The sequence below is a fragment of the Gossypium raimondii genome, chromosome 4 (assembly GCF_025698545.1).
Source record: "Gossypium raimondii isolate GPD5lz chromosome 4, ASM2569854v1, whole genome shotgun sequence".
Taxonomy (NCBI): Eukaryota; Viridiplantae; Streptophyta; class Magnoliopsida; order Malvales; family Malvaceae; genus Gossypium; species Gossypium raimondii.
Window position 1 is genome coordinate 46948214 of NC_068568.1, and position 10013 is coordinate 46958226.

The 10013-nt window shown below is 27.9% G+C and overlaps 1 protein-coding gene across 2 annotated transcripts; it reads left to right on the plus strand.

The window, feature by feature from the left end:
• The first annotated feature begins 6152 nt into the window (after window positions 1-6152).
• Window positions 6153-8520, plus strand: LOC105779487 (indole-3-acetic acid-amido synthetase GH3.17). 2 transcript variants are annotated; one of them, XM_012603262.2, is made up of 4 exons: window positions 6153-6486; window positions 6578-6679; window positions 6793-7598; window positions 7738-8520. In XM_012603262.2, exons 1-4 carry the CDS (start codon window positions 6209-6211, stop codon window positions 8292-8294), a joined length of 1743 nt encoding a protein of 580 aa, XP_012458716.1. In that variant the 5' UTR covers window positions 6153-6208; the 3' UTR covers window positions 8295-8520. The 2 variants fall into 2 exon arrangements, with proteins under 2 accessions (XP_012458716.1, XP_052485708.1); XM_052629748.1 differs by having other exon boundaries at window positions 6153-6393.
• Window positions 8521-10013: the final 1493 nt, after the last annotated feature.

Consider the following 10013-nt stretch of genomic DNA (forward strand, 5'->3'; position numbering starts at 1 on the left):
TGATAAGTTAGTTGTAATATTTTGTGTTATAATAGAATATGAAATATTCCGAGGACTAAACTCAAGAGAGTTCAGGTGATAAGGTGATCAACAATGAAAATACATGCAAACAAGAAGTTTAGCTAGTTACTCACTAAGTATTATGTTACGACAAATCATTATCAAGGGTTAATTGCACTAACACTTAAAAGAATTAAATTGCAAAACAATCAAAAGTGCACAAAAAATCAATTCAAAGAGCTAAAGTGGAATAATTCTTGGATTAGGGATCTAAAGGCTTTAAACTCGTAATTGGTTTAATTTTACTTTTCGGTCATTATTTTACCTAATTAGATGATTTAGTCCAATTATCTCTCGACCTTACTAAACTAAATTAGAACGATTGAATTGGTTCCCAATAGGTTCTCCTCTCGGTCTCACCTATCTAATTGTTCACCTAGAGGTGTCAATTTTATGTTTTGAAGTTTATTCGATTTAGTCCAGTTTTTACGTTTTAGTCCTTACCCAAAAACTAAAATGCAACATTTCCATCAACCAACCACCATAAAATTAAATTACTATCCATCACCAACACAACAACATCATCCAAGTACATGCTCAAATAATTCATTAAAGAAAACATAAAAACAAGGTTAGAGAAATTTTAGAGGCTGTTCATGGGTTCTTTTGAAAAGATAAAGCAGAGATTTTTACACTTTGAGAGTTAATTAGGTTGAAATACATTAAAGAACTTCAATGAAAATCAAAATACAACGTAGAGTTTATGTATCTAAGTGCAAAGAAAAGAAAAGCTATAGTAAAAACTGATAAAATGAACAACTATAACTACTAAGCTCAGGAAAGTAAAGAACTAAAATCTAAAAATGGTAGAGAGAATAACTACTAAGATAAAAAGGTGTCTCTTTAAGTTTGACAGCTAAAATATCTTTAATATAGACAAAATTTCAACCCTAAAATTGACAAAAATGCCATTGAAGTCTATGGGTTGACTTGGGTTTTTGTTGGAAAAAAGACTACTCCTTTAGTATTTTTCACCTTGTTAGATAACGGTGTCACGACATCCAAACTTTAGTGTTGCGATGCCCTCGATAGTGGCACACTTTTGGCTTTAGGGGTCTTCGATGTCATGACATTCTCGACAATGACCATGACTTTTTCACTTCAACAACCATTAATGATATATATCGCAACCTGGGAGGCTTAGTATAGCAACTTTGGGCTCAATGTCGCAACACAACACCCTTAGTGTCACGACACTCTCAACAGTCTGCTCCAGGTTGATTTCTTGTTGAAGTCTTTCACCCTTGACGTAATGGAGGCTCAGTGTTGCGACACCCATGTCAAACGTTTGGCCATTGTCATCTCCCTACACAACTCAAGCACATTATTAGATTCTCAATGACACCATTTTTTTAATTTGGTTCTTAAAATGAGTAAAACCAAATAAAAATGATTATTAATACTGGAAACTAAAAAATAACGAAAAGTATAAAAAGAGACCCGTAAATTGCTTGAGAATGAAATCATTAAGTATTCTAAAGAGCTTAATTTGACGTATTAAATTACGACATATCAAGAGGGGACATAATAATTTTCCTTAAGAGGTAATATCTTCCATTGTTGAGGGACTAGTGTCCCCGAAAGAGTCAAATTGCCCCTCAGCAAACCCTAACGTGTGAAAGCCAGTATCAAAAAATAAATGAAAGATTCAATGTAAGTTTGCAATTAAATTGTAAAATAAGTATCAGTTTATACAAAGAAAAATAGAATAATATTTGATACATTGTGAGTGAAGTTTCAAGACTTTACAAGCTGGATTAAGGAGTTGGCAAGTGTCCTATTAAGATACAATAAATTATTAAAACTAATTATTTAAAAAAAAGACATGATAATTTTTAAAACGCTTGTGGAATAGAAAAAATTGTTAATGTACCAAATACTAACTTAAGAAAAATAAGATACTTGAAAACTCATCTAACTATCAACAAACTTAGCTTAGGCCCAAGTGTTTAGTTGAAATATGGGTCTAATTTTTTTCCAAGATCTACCTATATTTGTAAATGGTTAACTTAAATCCTTTTTAAGTCCGTCCATATTTTTCATTTATATATAGTAATATTATAAATTAATAATATATAAAAATAACATAATATAAAATATTAGAAACAAATGTTCAAGTCGAGACTGGTTCATATTTTAAACGAATTTAATTTTTTTGTCCAAATTCTTTTTTCGAATTTAATATTTTTACTCAAACTCTCCCAAATTTTTTCGGATAAGTGGACCATCGACAAACTTAACTTTATATGCCCATACAGATTATGCAGTGTTTGTGATTGTGTAGTTGCATGTGTAAAGAAGAAATGGAATTATGACAAGAGTGGGCGCATACGAATCCTTCTATCACCAAGATGCCGAGAAGTGAGAAATCAATCTATATATGTAACCTAATAGTAATGTTCTTTCACATGAAATGATTCCTTTATCACATATAATTAGACATGACATGATGCATGTAATTTTCAAATTACATTTCGGTGTTGATGGTCATTAAAAAAGTAGCGTTGCAATTTAATGGGTTAATAGTTATTTCAGTCCTTGGGTATAGTTAAAAAGTCATTTTGATATTTTAAATATTTTCTTAACAATAATGGTAAAAAAATTAAAATATTAGGCTAAAATTATTTTAAAATCTATAAAATAACTAAAAATCATAAATTTTTCAAAAATAAAATGTATAAATATAAAAAATTCTTATAATTAAAACAAAAAATTAAACTAACATTATTTTTGCAAATTTTTATTATATAAAAAAATTAAAAATTTTTCCACCATTGATGAACACCTTCAATCACATCAACAACATGTTGTTATACCCAGAAATTGCTTTGCAAATTTTATTTTATTTTATTTCTCAAGGCCCTAGCAAAATACATATTAATGCAAGATTCAAATTTCACTATTAGACCGATTGTTGCTTCTTGAGTTTTCAAGATGTAAAATCTAGGTTTGCAACATTGCTTTCGTGATTAAGAATCGTAAAAAGTTCTATCATCAACGACCTATTTGTAAGATTTTTCTGATAATTATGAAGAAAAAAAGAAAGGAGAAAAAATTAAGAAAGAAGAAGGCAAAAGAAAAGAGCAAAATGTTCTATTATATTGTCCGTGCTTTTGATAAATTTCAAATTTTTTTAAATTTGAGATTTTTTCTTTTAATTTATATTACAAAGTACCCTACTTTTTAAAACCCATCATTGCTTTCCCGTACTAAATTGATTGGGTTTTGAGTAACTCTCAATTTTGGAATTTTTAAATTTATAATACAAATTACTCTTTTCTTCTCCAAACCCTCCATTTTTCTTAAATTTCTAAGTCAAGATTTTACTTTAAGTTATAAATAAAATATAAATATAAATTTATTTTAATGATTTGAGAAAAATAAAGCCAACACAAATATACATGAAAAAAGGGCAAAGAAAGATTAAATGAAGAGAGCGAAGCGCAACAAAGCAGATGAAAAAACGTGTAGGATCAAAGAGAATGGGTATTTTTTTTTTTTTGTGAAATTTCAACTGATTTTTTATAAGATCGGATGCGGAAAAATTAGCTGCCAAATTCTTGGTTTTTCCTCGATGCAATTGATTATTTATTTATTCTTAAGAAATTTTTAAAAAGTTTACAATTATTGTTAAGAAAATTTTAATTGACTATAGCCCATGGACCAATTAGCTATTAACCCTTTGAATTAAGGTGCAACATTACTTTTTAACAGAAGTTAACAACTGAGTGATAAAAATATAATAATTTGATAATACTAGTGACTATTATGAAACTTTTAAAATTGGATGACCAAACTTTAACTTTAAATAAAGTTTAGGGATAATTGATGTAGTTTACCCTACATAATATTTTATTTTATTTATTCTAGATGTTTGTGGAAAATCGAGATTTATCTCAAAGTCAAGATGGTTGGTAAGTTACGTAATTTATTTCAAAAGCAAATATTTGACCAAATTAATTGTAGATAAAGACAATTTGTTTTTTTATGATTTACTAGAATATTCCATTTCTTGGGTTTTTATTTTATTTTATTATCATTCTTTTAATAAATAGAGAATTGTTCATAAAATTAAAATAAAATAAATCTTATTAAATTAGTAGAAAAAACGCTCTACGAATTTTATGGATAAATTTGATTTTTATTTTTATTTAAAAAATCTTTTTGCAGATATAATTATTGGGGTTTCTTTTACAAAAATAATGAAAAAAATAAATAATTTCCAAAATGGAGTAGGTAAAAATATATACAAAAATGAGTATTTTCAACCGTTTTTCCGTCCGTGCTATTTGACACACTGACGACATCACCTCACTTTTTCCCTTGTCATTAAGTCATAATTAGTTTTAAATTTTTTTTAGTGCCGTCACTGTGACAAACAATACCAACATATATTTTTAAAATTTATTCGAAGAAATGTGAGTCCTCGGGTTATCAAAGAAAATAATAATTCTTTAAAGTGGGGTAATATCGAGGACGTGTTGGGCGGAAATTATTAAAAATACCCATCTTCGTTTATAACATTTTACCCATGATTTATTCATAGCAAAATAAGAGATAAGGAGACATCATCGCTGTATAATGGCCCACTAACATTTAAGAGATAAAAGTCAAAAAAAGATTTGGAGGAACAAATCAGTTTGTTTACATGTAAAATATTTTACCAAAAATATGATTTATAGGTCAACGAAAAATAAGTTTTTTTCTTGTAAAATAACTTATCTTCTTGCAAAGCGTAAGTCATTCTCTCAAGAAGAACTCCTCAATAGATAATTTTAATTTTATATAAAAATTAATTTAAATTAAGTTTAATATTATTATATTGATAATAAATTTTATTTTTATTTTTAAAAATTTAAAATATTAATATAAAATATTATATTTGTTAATATTATTAAAATACATATTTAATTATTTATTTTAGCCATATAATAAATTATTAATATAATTAATATAATTTATTATTTTAATAAATTATATAATATTTAAATTTTATTTTAATGGTAAATTTTAAAACTATAATTTTAAATAATATTATTCATATATTATTGAAAATATCAATATTAATATTTTAATACTAAATATTTATTACAATTATAAATATATTAATAATAAATGTTTTGTAGTATAAATGTTAAAATATGTCATAAGTCTATATACTCTTCACAAATTTGTAATTTAGTTTCTATACTTTTACTTTCAAGAATTTAGTCCTCTACTTTTCGATTTGAAAATCAAGTCTAACTGTTGACATTGTTGATTTTTTGTCAATTTTGTTAAAGTCACATTTTAAATAAAAAATACTCAGTTGGTAGTCATGTAACTAAAAATAATCGTTGCAATGAACCTAAATTTAACAAAATATTTTTAATATATATAAAAACAATGTAAAATATAAAATTATAGATATAAAATAAACTCAATTAAACAATGAAAAATAAAAAATCTCAAATGTATGTTTGTTTAATTGAAAACGACTTTTATGAAACAAAAGAAAATATTTTACATGATTTATTCAAACACCAAAAATATTAGTTTTTAAGAAAAATAAATCATTTTTAAAATCATTTTTGAAAGTCATTTTAGAGTCATTAGTGTAATTTACTCTAAAAAGCACACAAGCTATGAATAAGACACTTGGACAGGTGTCAACTGAGACCCTAAGTAGGGATTTCTTTTATATAATACTGTAGAAATTAAAAAAAAGAGGCTAAAATAGTATAAAAATTTTCAAAATTTATGATAATATATATAGACGTAGGGTTGTTTAAATGGTTAATCAAATTGAATAAGTATTAATTGAATTAATCAAATTTTTAATCTTTTAATCGTTAGCGAACTAAAATATTTCGTTAATTTGAATTTATCCGAAAAATTAATTGAATTAATCAATTTTTATCCTTTATTTGTTTATATATTATATTAGTTGGATTAAATTTTGTATTTACTCTAACATAATTTGAATTATTATATCTATTAATGGCTATTTATTTATCTTATTATCAATTAGTTATGGATTCTATTTATAAATATAATTTAAATTTTCTTAAATAAATATAAACTATTTTCCCATCAGATACAAAGAACTTATTATATATTTAGCAGTCGTGGAGATTGAGGACCTGTGTGGGAATCAGTAATAGAGTTGATGGCAACGAATGGGTATGAAGGTGTGTTGAAGATGATTGAGGAACTGACCACAAATGCTGGGCAAATTCAAGACGAGGTATTGAGGGAAATACTAAGTAGAAATGCAGGAACAGAGTATTTAAGGGGATTCCTCCATGGTCAAACCGAGAAGCAGCTCTTTAAGAAAAATGTTCCCATTGTAACGTATGAACATCTCAAGCCTTACATAGATAGGATTGCTAATGGGGAGACATCAGATATCCTTTTAGCTGAACCCATTACAGGGTTCTTTCTAAGGCATGCATGAATTTGTTGCTTTGCTTCTGTGTGTTTTGGGGTACTTTTTGATTCCTTCTAATAGTTCTATCGTCTGTTTGATCAAATGCAGCTCTGGGACTTCAGGCGGGCAGCCAAAGATGACGCCTGTCACTTCTCAAGTTACTAAGAACTGTGAGTTATTTCGTGGCTTCTACGAGTCTCCTGTGATAAAGTACGGAACCTATCCCTATTTTCTTCTAGTTTTTCTTTCAGCTGCTGGTGAAATCACACTGTGCAATCCAGTCCTAAAACTAACTATTTGCCTTTATCCGTCTAATTTTAAAGGCACTTTGGTGACATCAACCAAGCCGGTAAAAGAATGGAGCTTATGTTTGCCAGACCAGAGATTGAAACTCCTAGTGGCCTCAAGGCAGCATCTGTTTCAACGAGCATATACAAAGAGAGTAAGTTTAGAACCATTTTGCCTAAGCTTTACACAAGCCCCATTGAGACCATCTTTTGCCCAGACCCCAACCACGGCTTATACTGTCAATTACTTTTTGGTTTAATCCAACGAGACGAGGTTGTCACGATTGGTTCACTCTTTGCATCTACGGTGCTAAGAGGTATCAAGTTTCTAGAAAATCACTGGCAAGAGCTATGCTATGACATAAAAACAGGTCGATTAAGCGATTGGATCACCGACTCAGGATGCAGAAATGCAGCATCATTGGTCATGAAGCCTAACCCAGAACAGGCTGACTTGATAGAGAACATATGTAATTGTAAATCATGGGAAGGAATAATCAGAAAGCTATGGCCCAAAGCAAGGTATATTGGTTGTATTTGTACTGGCGTTATGAGACAGTATATTGCAGAACTCGAGTTCTATTGCAGAGGGCTCCCTTTAGTTTCAGCTTTTTATGCTTGCTCGGAAGCTATTTGTGGGATTAACTTAGAACCTCTATGCAAACCTTATGATGTCTCCTACACATTTCTCCCCAACATGGCTTACTTTGAATTCCTTCCTGTGGAAAATGATCATGATGAATCTATTGACATGAAGAAGAACGATGAAGATACTGAACTTGTTGATCTTGTAAATGTGAAGGCTGGCCAATGTTATGAACTAGTTGTCACAACTTGTGCAGGTAAAAGTTCCAGTTTTGAATATAATCAATTAATCAAATGCCATGTTCTAATTTGCATTATGCTTCCTAGTTCCTACATTAACCTGTTAGATAATGATCTAATCTAGTTTGATGATATTCCTTGCATTGTTTCTTTCAGGACTATATCGATATAAAGTTGGAGATGTTCTTATGGTGAGTGGTTTCTACAATAATGCACCTCAATTCCAATTTGTGGAGAGGAAAAATGTTATCCTAAGTGTTGATCAGGAAAAAACAAGCGAAACAGACCTTTCCAAGGCTGTGACAGAAGCAAAGGCTCTTCTCGATCCACTTGGATTCATCTTGACAGAGTACACTAGCTATGTTGATACATCTTCAGCACCAGGTCACTATGTCTTATTTTGGGAGATCAAGGGAAAAGAAGGCAAGCATTGCAAAGAACTTGACCCAAAGATAATGGTAGAGTGTTGCTCTAGAATGGAAGAGTCATTGCATTATACATATAAAATCTATAGGAAAAGGAACATAATTGCAGCTTTGGAGATTAGGGTGGTAAAGCAAGGAAGTTTTGAGGCACTAATGGATTACTATGTGTCCAAAGGAACTTCATTGAGCCAATACAAAAAACCTAGTTGCATTAAATCTGAGGAAGCCTTGAAGATATTAGATTCGAGAGTGATAGGAAAGTATTTCAGCCCCAAATCACCGTTATAATTAGTTTGCATCAGTTCTTGTTTAAGATTACCTGATCCTTCCTATGAATAAAAACTCAGGAGAATAATCCTTTTCACTTTATTGTGTAGGCATACATTAATGTTTGGTAAAGTTATTAATATCTTGTTTCGAACTCAAAGGCAAGCAATTGTTACACTTGCACACGTATTCTCATGTAATTTTCTTATGAATCGTTTGATACATTGTGGGAAAGTTGATATGGCTATATCGAAGGGCTTTATATGCATGGAAGAACATATTTGGGATATTTCTTAATGTAGTGGCTGATGCTCTCTATAAGGTTGGTACAAATTTAAGGGCTTTTCATATGGCCTAATGCTTTGAACAACCAACACAAATTTAACCAACACAAAAAAGGTCGACATACTTAAAAAGGAGTGGTCTTAGGATTTTCATATGGTGACATTTTTATATATTTGTGAAAGGTATAACAAAAGTCAGTATAGTGTTGGGTAAAGTTAACTTTTATTTAAGCGTTGCCTTAGGCATGCATATCCTGACCCTTATATAAAGAGTTAGCCAAAGCGTATGTAGACAAGTCTATCCCAACATTTAAAAAAGTGCTTGCTTAAAAGTATTATATTAATGTTGTTATGTTGTAGTGAGATATTGAATATATAAAATAGTGACATCATAAGTTCATTTTTAGAATTCTAGATTTTCGATATTTTAATGAATATCAATAATTAATTTAAATTTATTTTAATCAACTTATTTTTCTTAATTTATATCTATTATAATATATATCATCTTAATATTAAAATTAAAATTAAAATTAAACATTTATATTATTTATTTTACTTTCGCATAATCATAATATTACTGAAAAATTATAAAATTTTTAACTAATAAATTTTAAATTTTAAATTTGATACATACAATCTAATCCGTGCATCGCATGGGATAAAAAACTAGTTTAATTCTAAAATCGAGTCTCACTTAAAATATAACTAAAAGAAAAGCATTTTGAAACTCAAACAACTAACTCTAAAACTTAATATTTCCATATATGCTTTCATTTTTTTTCTTTTCGTATTGATACTAGCTTTTTACCTCATTTTCATAAAATTTTATAAAAAATATTTAATAACATAAATGTTTCATTCATTAATTTGGATATATTATATCGAAATTACTTAAAATTTAAATATAGATTTATATGTTCATAAAAGTGGAAAAAATTCAAAACTAATATTGCACCGTGAAATAGATAAAGAAATTATAATTTAAATAAACAATTGTGATGTTATATTCATTTCATTCATTAATAAATTTCCTTGACTTAATTAAAGTAAATATAAAAAATTAAAAGTGAAAATATATTAAATATGTATTAATTAAATTTTTGTTCGCCTGAACTAAATTCATTTAAATAATTTTAAAATATTTTTATTTAAATTTAATTATAATAATATAAATTTACATATTTTACTATTTTAATATTTTAAATTATTAAAAATGAAATAAATGTACAAGAAAATTCTATTTTACTAAAGATTACACTCTTATTTTATTCTTAACTAAAATGAGGGAAATAATATATTCGCTTTCTTTTAAAAATGTAAGTTAAAATAATATTTATTTTATTGTATTTATTAATTAATAAAATTTAATTCTAAAAATTGAACTCAATTCTTTCAGTTATAGAATACTTCCTTTTTTAATTATATTTAAAGTGGATCATAGTTTTTTTAAATT